At 45.9% G+C, this 24,775-nt stretch overlaps 1 protein-coding gene and 1 long non-coding RNA gene across 5 annotated transcripts; both read right to left on the bottom strand.

The window, feature by feature from the left end:
- Positions 1-404: 404 nt before the first annotated feature.
- On the bottom strand, positions 405-16,990 carry LOC125741612 (NLR family CARD domain-containing protein 3-like). 3 transcript variants are annotated; one of them, XM_049012769.1, is made up of 11 exons: positions 16,751-16,990; positions 16,360-16,444; positions 15,223-15,408; positions 11,382-11,421; positions 8,852-8,921; positions 7,657-7,699; positions 5,316-7,065; positions 2,652-2,999; positions 2,292-2,456; positions 1,528-1,568; positions 405-1,311 (listed from the first exon to the last, which is right to left on the bottom strand). In XM_049012769.1, the coding sequence occupies exons 2-11, from the start codon at positions 16,394-16,396 to the stop codon at positions 773-775; spliced, it is 3,219 nt and encodes a 1,072-aa protein (XP_048868726.1). In that variant the 5' UTR covers positions 16,397-16,444; positions 16,751-16,990; the 3' UTR covers positions 405-772. The 3 variants fall into 3 exon arrangements, with proteins under 3 accessions (XP_048868726.1, XP_048868725.1, XP_048868728.1); XM_049012768.1 differs by having other exon boundaries at positions 16,360-16,448; XM_049012771.1 differs by lacking the exons at positions 11,382-11,421; positions 15,223-15,408; positions 16,360-16,444; positions 16,751-16,990 and adding an exon at positions 9,305-9,335.
- LOC125741619 (uncharacterized) lies at positions 9,088-11,287 on the bottom strand. 2 transcript variants are annotated; one of them, XR_007397817.1, is made up of 5 exons: positions 11,248-11,287; positions 11,047-11,113; positions 10,444-10,510; positions 9,975-10,041; positions 9,088-9,237 (listed from the first exon to the last, which is right to left on the bottom strand). It is a non-coding gene; the product is annotated as an uncharacterized LOC125741619 (long non-coding RNA). The 2 variants fall into 2 exon arrangements; XR_007397818.1 differs by lacking the exon at positions 11,047-11,113.
- Positions 16,991-24,775: the final 7,785 nt, after the last annotated feature.

Below are 24,775 nucleotides of genomic sequence, written 5' to 3' on the forward strand. Positions count from 1 at the left end.
TATCTGAATCTCAGGAAGATTAGTACACACGATCAGAATTAACCTCAAATGTAATATGTATGGAGTCGAACAATTACAACTACAATTGAAGTCGAACAATTACAAGCCGTAATGCAAAGAAAATATAGCCGTTAGTCAAACAGTGTATCAAAAGGACGGGTGAACAAATACAACAGCAGAACAACCAAAACCAAATCATAATCCAAAAGTGAGAGTGTTGAGATCGCAAGCGAAGACAAAGGTGGCAAAAGCTTAGAGCAGAGAGAGGCTGGAGGCGACGAAAACTTAGTTCGTCCAGTTTTGGCACGACATTCGTAGGGAGAAATGGAAAACGAGGAAGTGGATCGGCGCCACTGCGGAACGGGATCTGCAGAGAAAAATGAATACACATACGCAGCCACATACACGGACGTAACATATTCCTTTGGTATCTGTTATATTATCGGTATGTAAAGACAGTTACTTATAGACCACACTTTCACGTGCAAAATAAATTAGGCAGATTAAATGAGAACAGATTCTGACACGTGGTCAATACCCAATTTACTTCCTTATTTAAGCTAGAATATGGTGGAAATGCCGTGGAAATACTACCACTAGGGGGACCCAAATACAAACAAACGCTCATATTTGGATGGGCAGAATAATTAGCTTTGAATACATGACAGCTCTGAAAGAAGGTCACTGAGTTCCGCAATCTTGTGCGTGACGCTATGATCCCTGATTTATTTCCTCTTTGGTCATCGTGTCTGGCTGAAGACAGAAAAGTCTCTCAGTGCAGCCGACAGAGGGTCCACGACGTGTTTTTCTTCAGGAGCCTGAACCCTGGATACAGGACCTCAGTGAATGTGGAGTGGAAGGTGTAGAGGTGGGTCAGCGTGTCAGAGGAGACGCTGTAGAAGGACAGACTGCCACCTGTCCAGTCCAGGTACACCCCGATCCTGCAGGTACTGGACTGGGGCACAGAGATATCAATGATCTCCTTGTTATGACATGCAGAGACCTTGCCAGCTGAACAGTACAGAGCCCAGGACTTGTCGCTGTAACCGAGGCGAGCCGCGTGACACGCTGCGCTCCTGACGATCCCTTCATACGCCATCCCCACATACGCCTCACATCCATCCAGCTCCGCCTCCCAGTAACAGCAGCCGTGCAGGCCCGCTCTGCACAGCACTTGGTTACAGCCACTGAATCTCCCTGGGTGATGTGGGTATGGCTGCTGTCGCCCCCTCCTGGTCACCTTTGTGCCTGCATCACTGATATATAAAAACTTGTTTACTGTGTTGGGGTCCAGTATCACCTTACAGGCATCTGCAGGGGAAAAAAATAAATATGAAGTTACTTTTACAGTATTTTGTTCCATTTTAAAATTCCATACTTTTCCAGACTGTATTGGGCGGTGGAAGCAATAAAAATTGTTGACCAGTCGCTGCAGCTAGAGGGCAGTGCACCTGCCTGTCATGAACTGGACTAGCTCCAACTGGCTGCTAAGTCATTTCTTAGAGAGAAAAGCACACAATTACTTACATTTCAGAAAGTCAGATCTACGCTCATCACCTCGGCCCAAACTGCAAGAAACAGCAAGAGAAAAGATTACAGGAGTTACAGAAAAGATCGGGGCTGTGGGGGTTCACACACTGGCCAGCCTGAGCATTGCACGCCATTACGCTAGAAGACAAGCCATGATCTCAAACAGCCCTGAGTTCCCGAGCTGGTGTCCAGATCATTTCATCCAGCCATAATCACAAACAGCCCTGAGTTCCCAAGCTGGTGTCCAGATCATTTCATCCAGCCATAATCACAAACAGCCCTGAGTTCCCAAGATGGTGTCCAGATCATTTCATCCAGCCATGATCACAAACAGCCCTGAGTTCCCGAGCTGGTGTCCAGATCATTTCATCCAGCCATGATCACAAACAGCCCTGAGTTCCCAAGCTGGTGTCCAGATCATTTCATCCAGCCATGATCACAAACAGCCCTGAGTTCCCGAGCTGGTGTCCAGATCATTTCATCCAGCCATGATCACAAACAGCCCTGAGATCCCCAGCTGGTGTCCAGATCATTTCATCCAGCCATGATCACAAACAGCCCTGAGTTCCCGAGCTGGTGTCCAGATCATTTCATCCAGCCATGATCACAAACAGCCCTGAGATCCCCAGCTGGTGTCCCACAGTCTTTTCTCTCCTTTAGACTAAGAAACCCATGACCCCAAATAAAGGTCCCACCCCCTCCTCCACTCCCCATGTCACATGGACCTCTCTGCCCACAGAGGACTAACTGTGTCAACTTACGTCACTTTGCAGGTGAGGTTGTTCCCCGCAGCAGAGAGCAGCTCCGCCCCTGACCTGCCAGGGTTATTGTTGCTCAGGTCCAGCTCTTTGAGGTGTGGAGGGTTTGAACAGAGGGCTGAAGCCAGAGAAGCGAAACCTTGCTCTGTGATTCGACAGCTTGACAGTCTGCAGAGATGAGATATTCGTTTAGAGCAGAAGGATGTGGCAATCCGGCTTTCTCCATGTTACTAAACTTGTACCATTTGCATAGGTTGTAGTTTATGATCTACAGCTACATGTAGATATTATGTTATTATATTACTGAAACGAGAAACAAACAAATTTCACATTAATAAAATATAATAGGTTAAAATTAATTACTTCATTGTCTGTAATTTCCACTGTGGACTAGGCAGTGCCTCACAGAGCACCTTCACTGCCGCGTCCCGCAGGTCATTGCTGCTGAGATCCAGATACTGCAGTTTACACTGTGGCCCTCTGAGCACGTCACAGAGCTGATTCACTCCTGCACTGCTCAGTTTATTAAAGCTGAGGTCCAGTCTCTCCAGCTGACACTGCCGACTCTTCAGCCCAGAACAGAGGATTCCCAGTGCCTGGTCCCCCAGGTCACAGTGGCTGAGATGCAGATCTACAAGGTGCGACCTGGCTGACTCGAGAACCGAGGCCAGTACTTTACACGATTCGAGCGAGAGTTTGCAGTGGTTAAACCTGTAAAGGAAAACATTCAGTAATCATTGCCTCTGACTTAAAGCAAACAAGCTCATTCTTTCTTTTTCTATAATGTTAGGATGCCCAGGGGGCTTCGGCAGCCAGTTGACCTTGGACCCCCAGAGACTTTATGCTTCCTACTCGGGTTTTAGGTTCCTCTCCTCTGTTGTCATCTAGCTTTCTTTGTCCTCCCTTTTCCCCGTTTCTGTATTCTCCTGTCTTAATGATGATGTAATGTACCTTAACACACCCCAGGGAGCCATAGAGGAGGCATCCTACATAGATGCTCAAACCACTTCAGATGGCTCCTTTCGATGCAGAGGAGCAGCCGCTCTACTTCGAGCCCCTCCCGAATATCTGAGCCCCTCACCCTATCTCAAAGGCTGAGCCCAGACATCCTGTGAAGGAAGCTTATTTTAGCCACTTGTATTTGTGATCTGGGTCACTGCCCAGAGCTCATGACCATAGGTGAGGGTAGGAACGTAGATCGACTGGTATATTGGGAGCTTTGCCCTCTGGCTCAGCTCCTTCTTCACCAAAACAGAACAGTACAGCATCCGCATTACTGCCAACGCCGCGCCAATCTGTCTATCTCTCACTCCCTTCTTCTCTCCTCTCTCCTCATGTTATTCTGTTTCTTTTCTTCTCTCTTCCCCTGTCTCCCGACCGGTCTACCCCCTACTGTGATGTTTGTGTATATGTATGGTCGGGTTGATGGCCAGTTTTTTCGCTGGTACTCGTGACTAGTGACATGGTATATTGCAACAGCAATAAAGGGTTTCATCAAATCAAATCAAATCAAATCAAGACCCCAAGATACTTAAACCCCTCCGCTTGAAGCTGTAACTAATCTGCAAAAAACACTGAACTGTGGCCTTAGGTGCTCTGGTGCCAGGTGCGCTTATGAACACCCTTAGGCTCAAACATGGAGTTTGTTATGGATTAGCTGTGATTAGCACAGAAGTCCAATAACAGATCACTGTTCGGATTCCGACTGAGCAGGCCATTGCTCCCAATCACACCTTTCCAGGTTTCACTGTCATTACCCATGTGAGCATTAAAGTCCCCCATCAGAATAATGGAGTCCCCAGATGGGGCTCCTTCCAGCACCAACTCCAGGGCCTCCAAGAAGTGTACGCACAAACAACCGTCAGAGTCCATTCCCCGACACAAAGTCAAAGGGAGGTCTCCCTCTCCATGGGCAACTCCAGAGTAGAATAGAGTCCAGCCCCTTTACAGGAGTTTGCTCCTATGCATAGGAGTTTGGTAACAGAGTCCGAGCCATGCGTCAAGGTGAGCCCAACTATATCCAGCCCTTATCTCTCTACCTCTTGCACCAGCTTAGGCTCCTTTCCCACCAGAGAGGTTACATTCCATGTACCTAAAGCCAGTTTTGGTAGCCACCAATCGGTCCGCAGAGGCCCCTGGCTTTGACTGCCACCCAATCTACATGGCCCCTGACTCCCACGGCTCCCCCTGCAGGTGATGGACCCACAGGAGGGCGGACCTATGTTACTTCTTCGTGCTATGACCGGCCAGGCCTCATGGGTGCAGATCTTGAGCTCCTACCCCAGGCCTGGCTCCAAGGCTAGGCCCCAGTCTCCCCAGTCTGGGCGGGGTAAGACGGTCCATTATTCTATCTTTCCTCATAGAAGTTGACTGATTCACACTTAGTCTGGCTGCTCACATAGGACCATTTTGCCTTGGGAGACCCTACCAGGGGCGATTACCCCCAACAACGTGGCTCCTAGGATGATGGAGGCACACAAACTCCTCCACCATGATAAGCTGGCGATTCATGGAGGGGTGCTATAAAATGATGATTTCTTAAAAATAAGCCAATCAGGGTTCAGTTGGAGTATAATAAAAAACAGCGAACTGATTTACTAATGAGTGAATTCATGAACTGATTCACTAGGTGGAGGTGGCATGGTGGTGTAGTGATTAGCACTGTTGCCTCACACCTCTGGGACCCGGGTTCGAGTCTCTGCCTGGGTCACATGTGTGTGGAGTTTGCATGTTCTCCCCATGTCGTCCTGGGGTTTCCTCCAGGTACTCCAGTTTCTCCCCACAGTCCAAAAACATGCTGATGCTAATTGGAGTTGCTAAGTTGCCCGTAGGTGTGAATGTGTGCGTAAATAGTGTGTGAGTGTGCCCTGCGATGGGCTGGCCCCCCATCCTGGGCTGTTCCCTACCTCGTGCCCATTGCTCCAGGATAGGCTCTGGACCCCCCGCGACCCAGTAAGATAAGCAGTTTGGAAAATGGATGGATGGATGTATTCACTAGGTGATTAAAAAAAAACTTGTACTACTTACACAGCAGTTTTCCTTGATCTTATCACAGGGGCAAGTCGGCAAAGACCCGCATCTGGCACGTTAAACTTCTTCAGATCCAATTCATCACAAACATTGTGTGGCAGCAAAAGTACATAAGCCAGTGCTGAACACTCCGTCAGAGAAAGCTTCCTAGCTGAACCAGGGCTTTCAAGCTTTTGGACTTTCTCCACTAGGGAGCTATAGTTCAGCTCCATCAAACAGTGCACAAGGTTGATGCCTCTGTCTGCAGAAATTTTCCTCCCATTCAAAATTTTGATGATGTACTGGGTTGTTCTCATAATGCTATGTGAGCTGTTTTTTCTCAAAGGCAGAAGGTTTTCAAGAAGTCGCTGATTGGAGTCCAGTGAAATTCCCAGTAGGAAGCGAAGGAAAAGATCCAGGTGTCCACTTTGACAGCTAAGGGCCTTATCCACTGCAGCTTTGTGCAAGCCGTGTAAAACTCTAGGCTTCATCTTGAAAAAATCATCCAGTGGCTTCATGGTCTTGTTGACAAATAAATAAAACACATGAAGAGCAGCAAGATACTCTTGAATGCTCAGGTGAACAAAACAGTACACCTTATAAATTTGAAAACACTCCTCTTTTATTATTTCTGTGCAGATTCCAGAGTATAAAACGTCACGGACATCTATACCACAATCTTTCAAGTCCTCCTCAGAAAATAAGGCATTCTTCTTATACAACTCTTGAAAAGCTAGTTTCCCTAGATTCTGAATGATCTTCTGATGATCTACTGCTGTCCTCCTTGTACCTTCATCATTCTCTTCAAAATACTTTTCATTTCTATTTATTTGAATGAGCAGGAAGTGAGTGTACATTTGTGTCAAAGTCGTGGGAATTTCTCTATCTTTCCGAGTAAAAAATTCTTTAAGAACAGTGGCTGCAATCCAACAGCAAAGCGGTATGTGGCACATGATGTAGATGCTTCTGGATGACTTGACATGTGAGATTATTTTGGTAATTAGGTTACCATCAGAGAATCTGTTTCTGAAGTATTCCTCCTTCTGGAAATCATTGAATCCTTGTATTACTGATATTCGGTCGACACATTCAGGGGGGATCTGACTGGCTGCTGCTGGTCGGGAGGTGATCCAGAGGCAGGCAGAGCGAAACATATTCCCCCAGATGAGGTTTGTTAGCAATTCATCCAAAGGCAGTTTAGTTTTTAAAGAGGATTGGCACTCATTATTCTTGAATTTCAAAGGAAATCGACACTCATCAAAGCCATCAAGGATAAACAAAATTTTGTAGTTTTCAAGTCCATGTAGCTCCTTTATTTCTGGGTAGAATTGATAAACAAGTTTCATTAGACTGAATTTTTGTTTCATTAAATTCAGTTCACGAAAACTAAATTGGAAAACAAAATCGATGTCTTGATTCTTTTTGCCATTTGCCCAGTCAAGAATGAACTTGTTCACAGAAAAAGTCTTTCCAATTCCTGCGATCCCCTTCGTCAGCACGGTTCTGATGGTTTTCATTTCACCTTCTAAGGGTTTTAAGATATCATGTATAGGAATTGTAGATGTTTCCTTTCTGGGGGCAATTTCAATCTGACATATCTCATGTTCATCAAGGACCTTTTCCATGTCACCTTCTATTATGTCGAGGTTTGTAAACACACTATTTAGATGAATCGATTTCCCTGCCCGTGAAATTCCCTCAGATACGTTTTCAAATTTTCTCTTCAAATTAGATTTATGCTTCTCCTGGACAACTGCAAAGGAGTAATCTAGAGGGAAAAAGTTGAGTGATTGAAGAGAATGGCAATACATGCAAATATACACACCCTAAAATAACAAATAAACCTACTTTTAAACCTGGTACTGTAGAGATCCGAGAAGATATCAACAAACTCACCCCCAGTGACCCTCCTTGCCCTGCTCTCTGTCTGCATGGACTATTTCATTATCGTGGTCACACTTGGTATCACTGGATGCTCTTTACCTCTATTTTGCACTTGTCTGGTATGAACCAAGTTCTCATGGTGATTTGATTTGAATAGCCTTTCTAATGTTAGGCTCTAAGCATGAGTTTTATATCACCAATTCTAATTTGCCATAGTTACTAGTCGCTTATTGGAAGCTCAGTCTAGTAGCACATGTAGCCAATCTGGCTCCTCAACAGCTGCAAATTGTAAGATATATTGGAAATCTTAATATTTTATTGTACATAGGTATTTACTTTTGTCCTTTTTTAATCATTATTGGCTGATGTTGCTGCTTATAGTTTTTCTTTATCTACTGTCAGCTAATAGTCAACAAGTGGCTTAAGAGTATCATCATCTCACTGATGTTAGGTAAGTCGAATAAAAAAAACTCACCTGTTCTTGGTTTCTTTGGCTCTGAGCATAATGATGGATCCATCTTTGGGGAAAACAATGAAAAAAGTCTTTACTTTAAATCGTATTATAAATACAACTTAGTGTATTCACTGCACTGCTGTTCAGCCTCTCGCTAAATCAGGGGTGGGGAGCATCTAGCCCCCGATTCACTGCACTGCTGTTCAGCCTCTCGCTAAATCAGGGGTGGGGAGCATCTAGCCCCCGATTCACTGCACTGCTGTTCAGCCTCTCGCTAAATCAGGGGTGGGGAGCATCTAGCCCACGATTCACTGCACTGCTGTTCAGCCTCTCGCTAAATCAGGGGTGGGGAGCATCTAGCCCCCGATTCACTGCACTGCTGTTCAGCCTCTTGCTAAATCAGGGATGGGGAGCACCTAGCCCCCGATTCACTGCACTGCTGTTCAGCCTCTTGCTAAATCAGGGGTGGGGAGCATCTAGCCCTCGGAGCATATGCGGCCCACAATGCAGTTTGATCTGGTCAGGAAGCATTTCATAAATACAAAAAAAAAGCAGACAGCAGTTATATTTTTTTCATGCAGTAAAAGATAGTAGCATAGTGTATTTCCGGTAGGGCGAGTTGGGTAAATCAGGTCCAGAGAGTAGAAGTCCAGATCAACCACTCTGTGACAATAAAAAGTCACAGAGTACTCAACTGGTTGGTTGAAACAAAATCCCGGTCTGGACTTTTACTCTCTGGACCTCAATTATCCAACTCTGCCGGTAGGGCAATATATTGACTAGAATCTGCCAATATGATATGTGTTATGGTCCTGGGGTTAGGACTCGATATACTGCGATACTGTAAGCAAGGCGATATTTTCCAATTTTTAAAATCTAATTTCAGGAAAACTGAACTCCAACACCACAAACACTACAAATCCTTGTCCAAATCTCACTGTAAACACAGATTTGTCATGGCTGTTAAGAGTAAAGGTCAGAGTAGAACAGACAGACAAATGTTTTGTTGATATGGAAAGTGAGCTAGTGAGATGGCCTCCACCCATACTGTAAATCAGCCATGTAGACAATTGGATGTTTTAATAGTATTAAAACTAAACGTTTTAGTTATCCATGTGACTCTACAAGAAGATTTATGTGGGTAAGTATTTCACCAGATTTTTCCCACCCCAGTACAGTTTCCGTTAGACTTGTAAAATCTCCAGAAAAACCTCACCTGAACTCTCTGTATCTTGTTCAAGGATTCAGTACAATCAAATAGTACGTCACTCGGTGGTGCTGGATATCTGACAAAAGATTTTGAAAAAAAAAAACAAAATTTAACCTAAAATAGATAGATAATTTTTAAAAATTCTAGATTTTCCAAACAATTTTATTGTTTCCTCATAAAATGCAATGCTTTGGCACAAAAGTCATATAAAATAAAATACAATAACAGACAATACACTTATGGCACACATGCATATAGGAGTGATGACGAATCAAAGCTCTGTGCAAAGAACTACTAACAACAGGACTAAGCGTGAGACCCCTACCTTTGCCGCTTCCACCCACGCCCTCCTCCATCCCCATAAATAACAGGACTAAGCGTGAGACCCCTACCTTTGCCACTTCTGGCCACGCCCTCCTCCATCCCCATAAATAACAGGACTGAGCGTGAGACCCCTACCTTTGCCGCTTCTGGCCACGCCCTCCTCCATCCCCATAAATAACAGGACTAAGCGTGAGACCCCTACCTTTGCCACTTCCGGCCACGCCCTCCTCCATCCCCATAAATAACAGGACTAAGCGTGAGACCCCTACCTTTGCCACTTCTGGCCACGCCCTCCTCCATCCCCATAAATAACAGGACTGAGCGTGAGACCCCTACCTTTGGCGCTTCCGGCCACGCCCTCCTCCATCCCCATAAACAACAGGACTAAGCGTGAGACCCCTACCTTTGCCGCTTCCGGCCACGCCCTCCTCCATCCCCATAAACAACAGGACTAAGCGTGAGACCCCTACCTTTGCCACTTCTGGCCACGCCCTCCTCCATCCCCATAAATAACAGGACTGAGCGTGAGACCCCTACCTTTGGCGCTTCCGGCCACGCCCTCCTCCATCCCCATAAACAACAGGACTAAGCGTGAGACCCCTACCTTTGCCGCTTCCGGCCACGCCCTCCTCCATCCCCATAAACAACAGGACTAAGCGTGAGACCCCTACCTTTGCCACTTCTGGCCACGCCCTCCTCCATCCCCATAAACAACAGGACTAAGCGTGAGACCCCTACCTTTGCCACTTCTGGCCACGCCCTCCTCCATCCCCATAAACAACAGGACTAAGCGCGAGACCCCTACCTTTGCCGCTTCCACCCACGCCCTCCTCCATCCCCATAAATAACAGGACTAAGCGTGAGACCCCTACCTTTGCCACTTCCGGCCACACCCTCCTCCATCCCCATAAATAACAGGACTAAGCATGAGACCCCTACCTTTGCTGCTTCCACCCACGCCCTCCTCCATCCCCATAAATAACAGGACTAAGCATGAGACCCCTACCTTTGCTGCTTCCAGCCACGCCCTCCTCCATCCCCATAAATAACAGGACTAAGCGTGAGACCCCTACCTTTGCCACTTCCGGCCACACCCTCCTCCATCCCCATAAATAACAGGACTAAGCGTGAGACCCCTACCTTTGCTGCTTCCAGCCACGCCCTCCTCAATCCCCATAAATAACAGGACTGACCGTGAGACCCCTACCTTTGCCGCTTCCGGCCACACCCTCCTCCATCCCCATAAACAACAGGACTAAGCGTGAGACCCCTACCTTTGCCGCTTCCACCCACGCCCTCCTCCATCCCCATAAATAACAGGACTAAGCGTGAGACCCCTACCTTTGCTGCTTCCAGCCACGCCCTCCTCAATCCCCATAAATAACAGGACTGACCGTGAGACCCCTACCTTTGCCGCTTCCGGCCACACCCTCCTCCATCCCCATAAACAACAGGACTAAGCATGAGACCCCTACCTTTGCTGCTTCCAGCCACGCCCTCCTCCATCCCCATAAATAACAGGACTAAGCGTGAGACCCCTACCTTTGCCGCTTCCGGCCACACCCTCCTCCATCCCCATAAATAACAGGACTAAGCATGAGACCCCTACCTTTGCTGCTTCCAGCCACGCCCTCCTCCATCCCCATAAATAACAGGACTAAGCGTGAGACCCCTACCTTTGCCACTTCCGGCCACACCCTCCTCCATCCCCATAAATAACAGGACTAAGCATGAGACCCCTACCTTTGCTGCTTCCAGCCACGCCCTCCTCAATCCCCATAAATAACAGGACTGACCGTGAGACCCCTACCTTTGCCGCTTCCGGCCACACCCTCCTCCATCCCCATAAACAACAGGACTAAGCGTGAGACCCCTACCTTTGCCGCTTCCACCCACGCCCTCCTCCATCCCCATAAATAACAGGACTAAGCGTGAGACCCCTACCTTTGCTGCTTCCAGCCACGCCCTCCTCAATCCCCATAAATAACAGGACTGACCGTGAGACCCCTACCTTTGCCGCTTCCGGCCACACCCTCCTTTATCCCCATAAACAACAGGACTAAGCGTGAGACCCCTACCTTTGCCGCTTCCACCCACGCCCTCCTCCATCCCCATAAATAACAGGACTAAGCGTGAGACCCCTACCTTTGCCGCTTCCGGCCACACCCTCCTCCATCCCCATAAATAACAGGACTGAGAGTGAGACCCCTACCTTTGCCGCTTCTGGCCACGCCCTCCTCCATCCCCATAACCTGCAACAAAAAGACGACACTATTGATACGTGAAATTCTCATTAATCCATCACACAGGCTTTTCATTCCCTCTATTTTTCCTGTAACACCTACAGTGGATGGTCCCACAGCGTACAAACAGTGCAGTGCACAACACTGTCAATTGGTGCATTCCATTTGCCCTCGGAACTCGGATTCCAAGTCGGATTCCGAGTTTTGAAGCCGGAAGAGACGACATGCACACTCCCGTTTCTCGGAGCAGCACAGAGGATCCCGAGTTCAGAATCAAAGATGGCTGCGCTCTTTATCAACAGAAGGGAAAGTTGTAGTTTTATACTGTTAAAGCACTACTTCTCATTTGTGGCTCATTAAATCGGTCGCACACGCTATACCGTCCAACTTATCTGTGGACGTGTTGCTACTGAGTTCTATACGTGAAGCACCACGCGTAATGTGTTATCAACTGATATTGCTAACAATGGCTAACTTAACCGGGCTAGAATTGGATTTCATTAGTCGGATTATTTGTCGGATTTAAGGTAGTTCGGATTAATTGCATGTGAACAAAGATAATGGCTATTTAAACTAAGGTACCTTAAACCCGACAAGTTGTCCGGCTAAGCAAAAAATCTTGCTTTTTCATATGGGTCCATGGTATTGCTACTTCTGTGGCAAATGGAACAAATCCAACTCGGTTTTTCCGAGTTTTTAGTGAATGTGACGGATCAGATCCCAAGGCAAATGGAACGCAGCAAATGACTCAGTGGCAAATGAGTCTAATTGGGGTGGTGACAAGGTTAAACTGAGAGAATTAACTTAATGCACACCACAGCATTACAAGTTAAATCAGATTTTATTAGACAAGCCTGGAGAGGAATAAAAATTCAGATAATGGGTGATAACTGTCAGGTAATGCAACCAAAAAACATACACTGCTTAAAAAGATTAAAGGAACACTTTGAAAACACATCATATCTCAATGGAGAAAAAAATCATGCTGGATATCTATACTGACTGGGTAATGTGTTAGGAATGAAAGGATGCCACATCGTTTGATGGAAATGAAATTATCAATCTACAGAGGGCAGAATTCAAAGACAGCCCAAAAAACTGAAAAATTGGTGCATCTGTCACATGTACTCAAGGTGAACCTGCTCTCATCTGTGAAACACACAGGGTGCCAGTGGCAGACCTGCCAATTCTGGTATTCTATGGCAAATGCCAATCAAGCTCCACGATGCCGGGCAGTGAGCACAGGGCCCACTAGAGGACATCAGACCACCCTCATGAAGTCTGTTTCTGATTGGTCAGAAACATTCACACCAGTGGCCTGCTGGAGGTCATTTTGTATGGCTCCAGTAGTTCTCATCCACAAAGGAGCAGATACCGGTCCTGCTGATGGGTTAAGGACCTTCTACGGCCTTGTCCAGCTCTCCTAGTGTAACTGCCTGTCTCCTGGAATCTCCTCCATGCCCTTGAAATTGTGCTGGGAGACACAGCAAACCTTCTGGCAATGGCACATATTGATGCGCCATCCTGGAGGAGTTGGGCTACCTGTGCAGCCTCTGTAGGGTCCAGGTATCGCCTCATGCTGCCAGTAGTGACACTGACCGTCACCAAATGCAAAACAAGTGAAAAAAGTCAGAAATGATGAGGAGGGACCTGTGAAACCTTTCCTGTTTGGGGGTCGTCTCATTGTTGCCCCTCTAGTGCACCTGTTAATTTCATTAACACCAAACCAGTAGAAACTGATTAACAACCCCCTCTGCTACTTAACTGACCAGACCAATATCCCATAAGTTTAACTGACTTGATGTTATACTCTGATTAAAGTGTTCTTTTAATTTTTTGAACAGTGTATTTTACAATTTTTTTCCAAATGAAAACCTTCATAAGATGTCTACAAGGCACCAGACTTTTTTTGCATTCATGATTAGTACTAATATTAATTAATATTGGCCTCTTCAAGCTCAATTTAAATTAAACTGACATCTGCTTGGACACCTGTACAAACTTTTGTCCTTGACATCAAGTTTGTATTTTCATGGTTTACCATTGGTTGTACCACCTGACATGGAAACTGTGCAGACCTAGCCATGCATTGAAGACTGCAATGAAAACTAACCATATCCCTAGCCAACCCTCTGCACTGCACCCCAAATACTAACCATATCTCTAGTAGACACTCTGCACTGCACCCAGAACACTAACCATATCCCTAGTAGACCTTCTGCACTGCACCCCAAACACTAACCATATCTCTAGCCGACCCTCTGCACTGCACCCCGAACACTAACCATATCCCTAGCCGACCCTCTGCACTGCACCCCGAACACTAACCATATCCCTAGCCGACCCTCTGCACTGCACCCTGAACACAAACCATATCCCTAGCAGACCCTCTGCACTGCACCCTGAACACTAACCATATCCCTAGCCAACCCTCTGCACTGCACCCCAAACACTAACCATATCCCTAGTAGACTCTCCGCACTGCACCCAGAACACTAACCATATCCCTAGCCAACCCTCTGCACTGCACCCTGAACACAAACCATATCCCTAGCCGACCCTCTGCACTGCACCCCGAACAGCTACTAGAGCTCCTTCAACAGGAGACTTCTATCAGCAGAGTGCAACTGAGTACCACAGGTGATCCTGTCACCCTGTGGTCATTAAACTGTACAACTCTCTCTCAATTCTGTCAGGATGAGACCTCCACACCACTAGACTCATTTAAATAGTATTTATTAATAGACTACTTCAGGTGTGTGCAATCTTATCTGCAAAGGGCCATTGTGTATCAATGTTTTTGGGATAACTTTCAGGTCAGCTATTCAAACCAAGATGCGAGGACACTTCAGCCAATCAGTCCTCTAATTAGTAATCATATTGGGTAGTTGCAGTGAAAACCCGCACACACAGCGGCCCTTTCTGGGTAAGATTGCTCACCCCTAGACTATTTTATTCTAATGTATAAGTTATCCTGCATTTTCGACACGTCGCACGTTATCCTGCATGGGGAGAGTTAGGTTTTTTTAAAGGTTTCAAACAGAATCACAGCAAACCAATTCATGTATTTTTTTAATCACAAATACCAGTTTCAGTAGTTTTCTTATTCTGCTCATTTGTTCAGACAGTTGTGCCACCTGACATTTTTGGACTTTGGGATACAAAAATGACATAAAAATTCATATATCCATCCATTTCCTGAAACCACTTGTCCTATTCAGGGTCATGGGGGGTCTGGAGCCTATCCTGGAGGCTATGGGCACCATAACGGGAACATCCCAGGATGGGGCGCCAACCCATCACAGGACATAAGACACACAATAAAACTGCATATTATTGAAAAGTATTGAAAATATATTTGCATTAAAGAGGTTTCATACAGTAATAATTGGCATGCTATGGACTTATTAAAGGATTAAAAATACAAAACACAAACATATATATGTATCAATTGTTACATAAGGGTGAATTACTTTACTGATCATTATTGAAATTCTCTTTATGCCTCAACAGATATTGAATTACCAGTAGTTGTAAGAACAATACAAGATACTACTCTACACCACCTCGATGGTGGTGCAAACAATAACATATTCACACAAAATATTGAGTAATTAAGACACAACAGTGTTATTGTTCCAATCAGTGCTACACCCACATAAAAGGACCAGATAGCACCAGTGGAATTATATACATACAGTAAGTAGCTATCGTCCTTAATGAGTCATCGTTCACTGAGTCTTTCTGGAATAATCAGACGTAGGCAGGGTTACACCCACTGAGATGCAAGGTATATTAGACATTCTTTACCTTGGAGATTGATGCTGAAATTTACATCACCAGTAATATGGGACTGACAGATTTGGGGCGCAGCAGCGTTGCCTCCAGTATGAGCCGTGATGGCAGTCTGGTTACCAGGAATCAGGGTTGTGCTGGTCCCAGGCAGGAAAGCTGTTCCATTTGCTTCAGCAGGGTAATTAACATGATGTTGTCCAGCTGGAGAGATTGACATACGTTCAAAGAGATGGACATAATCTTCATTACAGAATTCAGGAGCAGCCCTCTCACCTACTTATATTCACATGAACATGCCACTAAATGTCTAATTAGTAAGGCACAGATTTCATACCCCCAAACCAACCCACCCTTGTCAGGCTTGTTGTTGTCGCTGTTGGCGTCTTTAATGTTCACTCTTTTCCTGTCATTTTTTGTTCATTATGTCCCTTGTGCTGGCACATGTAGTCCTGTCTCCCTTCACCTGGGCCCAGTAGTTTGTGACAGAATGTTTGACTCTAACCCAGTGGTTCTCAAACTCGGTCCTCAGGCCCCACTGCCCTGCTTGTTTTCCAAGCTATTCCTGCCCCACACACTGCTGATTACCTGGATCAGGTGTGTTCAGTCAATCAGAAGCTGAAAGACAGCTGGGACTTGTGTGTGTGGCAGGGATAGCTGGAAAACAAGCAGGGCAGTGGGGCCCAAGGACTGAGTTTCAGAACCACTGTCTTAAAAGGACTGCCTGCCAATCAGCAATATCCTGAGTCTCAGCACCAGTCCAACTTGCCAGTACTGTCGCCAGTCCAGAATATTTCCAGTCAGGTCCAGTGGTGCCAATAGTAGTCCCATCCGCTGTACCTCCTACCTATTGTGTGTTACCCTATTGTGCCTAGTAATTACCAGTTATCCTGCCCTGATTGCCCTCATGTGTGGCACCTGTGTTTTTCCCTTTATATTTTATGGCTTGGGCTTAGGCCCTGGCTCGTCAGTTGAGCATTTGTCATTGTAGGTGGTGTTTGCCTTTACCCCTTGTATCGGTGTACTGCATTGTATACGAAGGGAACTATCTTCTACACTCAGCGCTCCATACAGGTCTTATCAAAAACCTACATATACACTGGATCATTGAGGATTAGACTGCCTACCCCTGATCTATGTTAACTAGCTACTAACCTTCTGTAGCGCTGATATTCCAGATGTTTTCTTTCATCCTTCTTTCTTGCCGAGTCCTTCTGCTACAAGCGCAGGTAATGCAGATCTACCTGATTAAATGCACACCCACCAAACAATGAGTGCAGTACACGTTAAAAAAAAAATCAGTCCGGTACGCAGCCTACAGAGCCCGAAGCAATAAATACAAGGGGTATAATTAAAAAAACGATTCGAATAGGAAATCGGGAGTCAGACATTTTGAAAGCGGCCACATCGATTCGGACTTTGCACTACGGAAGAAATCAGCAAAAACTGATAAAACGATCAAAAATCGACACACCTGTTCCGTTGTTATTATCAGACATGAATGTAATATTTTACATGTTAAGATCTTGTGATCAGTTTCACTTACCTGGTCTCCGATGAGTTTGCAGCACGGATAAATAGTGATTTATTTTGAGGGAAAAAATATATAGGACACTTCAATCACATTAGACTAACATTTCCGCATGGAATTTTTATATGAATAACGATGAGTATTAGGTATCCTGAGAAAGAGATAAATATATTAGTAGTAAATTTCAGAGTTTTTTCTGGACATTCAAGAATGATAACACTACGCCTTCAAAAATTCCCGCTTTTCCCGGCTTTGAATAGCAAGCCAAAACCAACATTAAACGGAAGTTGCGCTTTGGAAAGCGTCATTTCCTGTAACCCTATCCTGTGTTCAACATGGCGGCTTATTCAGTCAACAGTAATTCTACTTTCTAAATATTTAAAATGTTTATTTTATTAAATGTATTAATAGTTATAGATGTATGTGGTAGATTTAGAGAATTCCATATTACCGTAAACAGTGTCCTAGCATGCAATATCAGATTTTTACCAGACTTGTTAGTGTCTTTTATTTGTTTGTGATTTGTTTGCTTCTCGATAAAGTAATATCGCTATGAATGTACTAAAATATTATAAAGCGTTTAATGTGGTTTGACTAGTTCGTGTTTCTTGTTTGTTTGTCTCTCGGGAAAAAAGAATCTCGCTCCAAATTTGCTAAAATATTATAAAGCAACAACACACCATAACAGCGTGTTTGTCACGACTGACGCGGAGCTGGGAAGTAGGCTACGGTGTTCGCAGAGGCAGCCATGTTTGTTCCGAGATTTTTTTATGCTTTATTTTCATAACAGATACAATAGGTCGATGGGATATCACAAGTGTTTTAACATTTAAGAACAATAAATCAATAAATTGCATGGCCGTTTGAAAGTAAATGAAACAGACAATCAACTGGAACTGAAGCTTGATTACACATTCAATAAAAAATTGCATGACTACGAAATTTTTTTTTGATAATTTGCCTAAAATGTTAGTAATTTTTTGCAGCATCACATTTGCCTCACACCTTTGGGACCCGGGTTCGAGTCTGCGATTACATGTGCTTGGTGTTTGCATGTTCTCCCCATGTCGTCGTGGGGTTTCCTTGGTTTAGAATATTCAGAGTCAGAGAGTTTTATTGTCAATTCCTTTACATGTACTAGCCATATAAAGGTATCGAGATTACGTTTCTCACTATCCCTTGCGTACGATAGACAAACAATACAGGACGGGACGAACCATAAAGTGCACAGAACAACAACATAACAACAACGTATCCTGTGTGTATAACAATTTTTTTGCAGTATGTAATCAGGGAACAACATGTAAAGTGCATGTGAATTGAACTTGAGGAGACTTAAAGTCAGGGTCTGGCAGCAATGAGTTGTCAGTGCAAAGTCAATAGCAGCATTGATAGATAAAAATAAATATAATAAAAAATAGCGGCAGGTTGTGCAATTTCCATATATGAGGATAGTCTTGCTATTTTTGTGACTCAGAGGATACAGGGTCCGAATTGTTTACTCTGGGGCTGGAAGAAGAGGAGTTCAACATCCTGGCGGCTTGGTAGACAAAGCTGTTAGTGAGTCTGGTGGTACGGGAGCGGAGACTCCCGTACGCTATTCGTGAAAAAGATCATTTAAAAGCTTTTTTAAAAAATGTATTTTCACATCTCATCAGCCAAAAGCAGGTTTTCAATTTGTAAATTTCGTAAAAACTAACTCGGAGTTTTGAATTAATAATTGTATTTTGTATTTTGTTGGGAGGAACGCCCCCCCCCCGATCTGAACCCGAGCGGTGTGTTGTTATTGGACTAATGTGCTCTTCACGGATTGTCCATAATGAACACCATGTTCAAGCATAAGGGTGTCCATATGTGCACTTGGCACCAGGACACCCTAGGCCGCAGTTCGATGATCGACTTTGTAGTCGTGTCGTCGGACTTGCGGCCGCATGTCTTGGACACTCGGGTGAAGAGAGGGGCGGAGCTGTCAACTGATCACTACCTGGTGGTGGGTTGGCTCCGCTGGTGGGGGAGGAAGCCGGCCAAGCCTGGCAGGCCCAAGCGTATAGTGAGGGTCTGCTGGGAACGTCTGGCAGAACCCCCTGTCAGGGAGAGTTTCAACTCCTACCTCCGGCAGAACTTCTCCCATATCCCAGGGGAGGCGGGGGACATTGAGTCCGAATGGGCCATGTTCCGTGCCTCCATTGTGGAGGCGGCTGACCGGAGCTGCGGCCGTAAGGTGGTCGGTGCCTGTCGCGGCGGCAATCCCTGAACCCGCTGGTGGACAGCGGTGGTAAGGGATGCCGTCAAGCTGAAGAAGGAGTCCTATCGGGCCTTTTTGGCCTGTGGGACTCCAGACGCAGCTGACAGCTACCGGCAGGCCAAGCGGGATGCGGCTTTGGCGGCTGCTGAGGCAAAAACTCGGGTGTGGGAGGAGTTTGGCGAGGCCATGGACAACGACTTCTGGACGGCTTCGAGGAGATTCTGGTCCACCATCCGGCGGCTCCGGGCAGGAAATCGGTGCAGCATCAACTCTATTTATGGTGGGGATGGTGTGCTGCTGACCTCAACTCGGGACGTTTTGGGTCGGTGGAAGGAATACTTCGAAGACCTCCTCAATCCCACCGACACGCCTTCCAATATGGAAGCAGAGTGTGGGGACTTGGGGGTGGACTCGCCTATTTCTGGGGCGGAGGTCACTGAGGTGGTCAAAAAGCTCCTCGGAGGCCAAAGGTCTCGGAGGTCAAAAACACTCCTCAGCCTCCCTGGTAAGGTCTATTCGGGGTCCTGGAGAAGAGGGTCTGCTGGATTGTCGAACCTCGGATTCAGGAGGAGCAGTGTGGTTTTCGCCCTGGCCGTGGAACAGTGGACCAGTTCTGTACTCTCAGCAGGGTTTTGGAGGGTTCATGGGAGTTTGCCCGACCAGTCTACATGTGTTTTGTGGATTTGGAGAGGGCATTCGACCATGTCCCTCGGAGAGTCCTGTGGGGAGTGCTCCGAGAGTATGGGGTACCAGGCTTCCTTTTAAGGCCGGTTCGGTCCCTGTATGCCAGAGCCTGGTCCGCATGGGCGGCAATAAGTCGGACTTGTTTCCGGTGAGGGTTGGACTCTGGCAGGGCTGCCCTTTGTCACCGATTCTGTTCATAGCTTTAATGGACAGAATTTCTAGGAGCAGCCAGGGCGTTGAGGGTGTCCGGTTTGGTGACCTCAGGAGTAGGTCTCTGCTTTTTGCAGATGATGTGGTTCTGTTGGCTTCATCGGACCGGGACCTTCAGCTCTCACTGGGGCAGTTCGCAGCCAAGTGTGAAGCGGCTGGGATGAGAATCAGCACCTCCAAATCCGAGACCATGGTTCTTAGCCGGAAAAAGGTAGAATGCTCTCTCCGGGTTGGGGATGGGGTCCTCCCCCAAGTGGAGGAGTTTAAGTATCTCGAGATCTTGTTCACGAGTGGGGGAACGATGGAACGGGAGGCCGACAGGCGGATCGGTGCGGCGTCGGCAGTCATGCGGGCGCTGCATCGGTCTGTCATGGTGAAGAGAGAGCTGAGCCAAAAGGCGAAGCTCTCGATTTACCAGTCGATCTACGTTCCTACCCTCACCTATGGTCATGAGCTATGGGTAGTGACCGAAAGAACGAGATCGCGGGTGCAAATGGCCAAAATGAGTTTCCTCCGCAGGGTGGCTGGGCTCTCCCTTAGAGATAGGGTGAGGAGTTCAGTCATTCGGGAGGGACTCAGAGTAGAGCCGCTGCTCCTCCGCATCGAGAGGAGCCAGATGAGGTGGCTCGGGCATCTGATTAGGATGCCTCCGGGACGCCTCCCTGGGGAGGTGTTCCGGGCATGTCCCACTGGGAGGAGACCCTGGAGAAGACCCAGGACACGCTGGAGAGACTATGTCTCCCGGCTGGCCTGGGAACGTCTCGGGATCCCCCTATAGGAGCTGGATGAAGTGGCCGGGGAGAGGGAAGTCTGGGCTTCCCTGCTGAGACTGCTGCCCCCGCGACCCGACCCCGGATAAGTGGAAGATGATGGATGGATGGATGATTTTGTATGAAAAGTGTTAAAGCAGGTGGAATTGCTTTACGTACTCCATTACATTCCTTATGAGAATACTACGTAAAATTTATTTGAAATGAATATTGTAAAATATTACCATGTTTATCCATTAGGTCTGTGACAGAAATGATTTTTAGGTCTAACCAATTTTTTTATAAATAGTGTTTTCCCATTGATGGTAATTGCTATGTTTTTCCACAGAGTAGAACAGTGTGGAGTAAAATTATCGGTAAATATCATCTTTCAGTAATGCAGTATTTGTTTGTGGAAATTGTATAGTTTCACTAGCAACTTTAAGATTTCAAAATCACGTTTTAAAAGAAAATCCAGACCTCCAACTTTTTAAAAAATGTTGTTAGGAATGTGGAACCACGTGGACTCAGGCTGTGAAATAAAGGCTTGTATTAATTTTATTTAAATTGTACAAACTATTGTTTCATATTCTCCAGACTTCTCGACTTCTCGCCCTCGTTGCCATTCGCCGGCTGCACCTTCGGCTCCGCCTCCCCGTCCAGACCCCGCCCACAACTCGTCCGATGCACTGCTCGTCTTTTCCGGTTCCTGCATAGAAAAGACGACGGCTAGATTACTTGTGTGTGACAGTTTTTGTTTCTTGGTTTCTGATTTTCGCCTCGCCCTTTCTCTGTACCTTCACCCCGGCTCTGATTGTTTCTTTGGTCTTGATCTCCCATCTTCTTGTTGACCATTCTTTTACTTGCCCACTCGGACACTGTCGTTTTGGCTTTTGTGTTTCCTGTGTGTTTGTGCTGTGGTGCGTACGGAGTGACTGCCATTTTTGTTCTATGTGACGGTGATTTATTGATTTGGTTAGGGAGATAGGACTTAGTGTTGCCGTTTTTTTTTTTTTTTTTTTTTTTTTTTTTTTTTACTTAGGTTTAGCTTGGGAAATCGTTCGGTAGCAAAGAGTGTTTCATTAATTGTTTTGGCCCGTGTCACTCCCGACGTCTGTTGCACCTATTGTTGTGAAAGTGTGTATAAAATTAAAAAAACTACAAAAAAAGATCCCTTAGTGTCACGTGTTCCCTTTCCTCCGCCCTTGGTTGTCCTGTCTTTACACTATTAGCCGACACCTTCTGGGTCCGTGCCACCTTTGTCTCCTCATGGAAAAGGCGACGGCATCCGACTCTTACTACTCCTTCAAAAGCTTGTGTTCTTGCACAACCTTAAATGCAATGAGTTGTTCACACCACTCATATTACTGTAGGGTATGCATGCATGATTTCTCACTGCCAATTACTGCCGATATCCCATAGAACGTCCTTGAATAACTTTAACAGACTGTACGCTGCATCCAACAAGCTGGTATTATATTTAAAAATACACGACAGTCTACTGTTATGTTTCTCTAACTACAGTGCTTATGTCTTCCATTAGTACTGATTTACTTGGTTTATCATAGATAATCTTATATGATTCTCCTTAATCATTAACCACGGAACACAAGCATAAGCACTGGGTATGGACCAGTAGAGGTCGCTGCTGATCCTGCGGAAGCCCCTAATTGTGTCTTATTCATCGTCCCCAATCCTATCGTGCTACCTGCCCTCACCAGCATCATGCCAGCCCTTCTTTAGTCCTGCGTATAAGTGCTTCCAGGACCCGTGTTCCCCACTCCGGCCATTGATGACATTCTTCTTGTCTGCTCATGCCCTTCCCTGTACTAGCCTTCTCGTTCAGACCCCTCACGGTCTCCTTCCCCTGTCCCTGTTTTGTTTAAACAAAGCCCCTTTTCATTCTCCCAACACCTGCCCTCAAGTTCTTTGGTTTTTGCATACAACATATGCTATTACTTATGTATTAATTAACCACAAACTAAGCCTTAGTTACATACTGATCTCATGTTTGTTCATTAATGAATCGTGACGCATCTTATCTGAATCCATTCCTGTATTTGTTACTATATTTGTTAATTCTATAAACCTTTATGAACTACTGAAGGAACCAGTAATGAATAACATGTTAACTACTGGTTTTGTGTTTGTTCATCAATGAATTGTGACATCTTTTTATCTCAAGTAGCAACTATATTTGTTCATGATTTGTACCTGAGTAGTAACTGAGTTACACTAAGTAAAGTGTTACTGACAGGATAGTTGGTCCATTTCCTCCGCCTTCTTCTTAAACCTGGCGTTTCTGTGTCTGTCCTTTTGCTATATTTTGTATGTGGTGCCTTGTGAGTTCATCTCTGCTCTGAAAACTCGTCTGTTTTTTAAAGGACTGTTACTTTTTTCAGTGGCTGGCTGTTATTTCCAGGGTGTCTACATAATCGTGCTTTTTTAACAGCCGATGTGTGACAGGAAGCGACTGCTGGCGTAACCAACCTGCTAACCATCGCAGTGAGTCACTGATCTCTCCCCAGCAGGCTGTGCATCTCAGTCGCTGCTGCTCTGATCAACAGAGAGACAAAAAAAAATCCCAGACAGTGTATCAAATGCTTCAGAAATCCTAGAAAGGGTGAATAATTTCAGAAATCTCCAATATTATTTTCTCTCCCAAGTGTCAAGTTGACTTCTATTTAATTTGGTCCCTGTTGTCACACTCAAATCCAAAAACATCATCTTATACCTGGCTGTATTGAAAGACAAGAATGTCCCTCATTTAGTTTTCACGCACTGTAGGCTTCAGTGGTATATAGTATATGGTTTATAGTGGTTAGGCTCTGAGCAGGCTGTGTAAATGATTGAACTGGCAGAGCCAATAAAAAGCAGGGCAGCACAACATGTGACTGAGACAGTGAACGGCGGCACAGACTGCGATCCGTGGACCCTGCAGCCAGCACGCGGAGCAGCCAGGAGTGGAGGCGTCTGCCTGGAATCGCACTCTTTCAACATGAGAGGCTTCTTTCTGCTGGTGCTGTGTGTCGCAGGTAGGAAGCTTTTTAAACCATGCAGTGACAGGGCCCTGGTGAGGGAGATGCACTGTTTGAGGGGGATCTGGAAGAATATATAAGGTCTGGTGTCCGAGCAGATGCTGTGGTGGAACTCCATCGCAGTATGAAAGGTGGAAGTTGTACGGAAGGCTGGTGGTGGAGATATATGGGGAATGACTGAGGAGATGCTTATGGAGTGTGCGGAGATGGAGACAGACGGTGTCACATCGCTGTCATGCCGTCGCCCTGCTTGTCCGTCCCGGCGGGGAGCATTTACACCACATTAGAGTATCGTAGGACTTCTCATTAATCCCTGTGGAGCACGACGTGATTTTAGACAATGACAGCAACCTGATGATCTAAATTGCGATAATCAGTCTGTGTTGTGCACAGTTGCCCATGTGATAGTGCCAGAATGCCAGGAACCCCCCCAGCACACATTCCTGTGTCTCCTACTCCAGCTGCCTTATCAGGTGGGGTGGGGGGGGAGCATAAAGGTCTGAAACATGTTGGCGTGTGCTTCTCTGAAAATGAGTCTGATAATTGGACTTTGCTTATTACGAAAGCATTGCTTGTCATCTCAAAATCATATTATGATGTTTTCGTGTTGACAAGCAAGGTACAGTGCTGTGTGGCTCTATGTCAGGGGAGGGCAATCTTATCCGCAAAGGGCCAGTGTGTGTGCAGGTTTTTGGGATAAGCTGTAGGTCAGCTGTTCAAACCCAGGTGTGAGGACTCCTTCAACCAATTAGTCCTCTAATTAGTAAACTGATTAGGGAGTTGCAGCGAAAACCCACCACGCAGTGGCCCTTTGCAGATAAAACTGCCCGCCCCTGTCCTCTAGGTTACAAAATAAAATGATGCTTTATTACCCCTTTGTACAAGTACAGACACACTGGATGTCTTCCATAGCCCATCCTCTTCCCCTTGAGACTTACACACAAGTCTAAGAGTGAAGATGGAGGTTGATACCAAAGACCAATGTCAGCCATTTTTTTGGGGTCCTTGGAGTGTTTTGGAGTGAGATAAGAACCAAACCCAACAACACAGGACAGTGTTGCTGAGGATGGGATTTGAACAGGTGACCTTCTGATCATGTGCACAGTGGCCTAAC

This window comes from Brienomyrus brachyistius, chromosome 5, assembly GCF_023856365.1.
Source record: "Brienomyrus brachyistius isolate T26 chromosome 5, BBRACH_0.4, whole genome shotgun sequence".
Lineage (NCBI taxonomy): Eukaryota > Metazoa > Chordata > Actinopteri > Osteoglossiformes > Mormyridae > Brienomyrus > Brienomyrus brachyistius.

Excerpts from the sequence above, each read along its gene's own strand:
- LOC125741612 (XM_049012769.1), bottom strand. The coding sequence starts at position 16,396 with ATGAAAGAAAACATCTGGAATATCAGCGCTACAGAAG. Across the intron at positions 11,422-15,222 it reads TTTCAGCATCAATCTCCAAG|GTTATGGGGATGGAGGAGGG; the intron begins GTAAAGAATGTC and ends TTTTTGTTGCAG. Across the intron at positions 7,066-7,656 it reads GCCAAAGAAACCAAGAACAG|ATTACTCCTTTGCAGTTGTC; the intron begins GTGAGTTTTTTT and ends TTTTCCCTCTAG.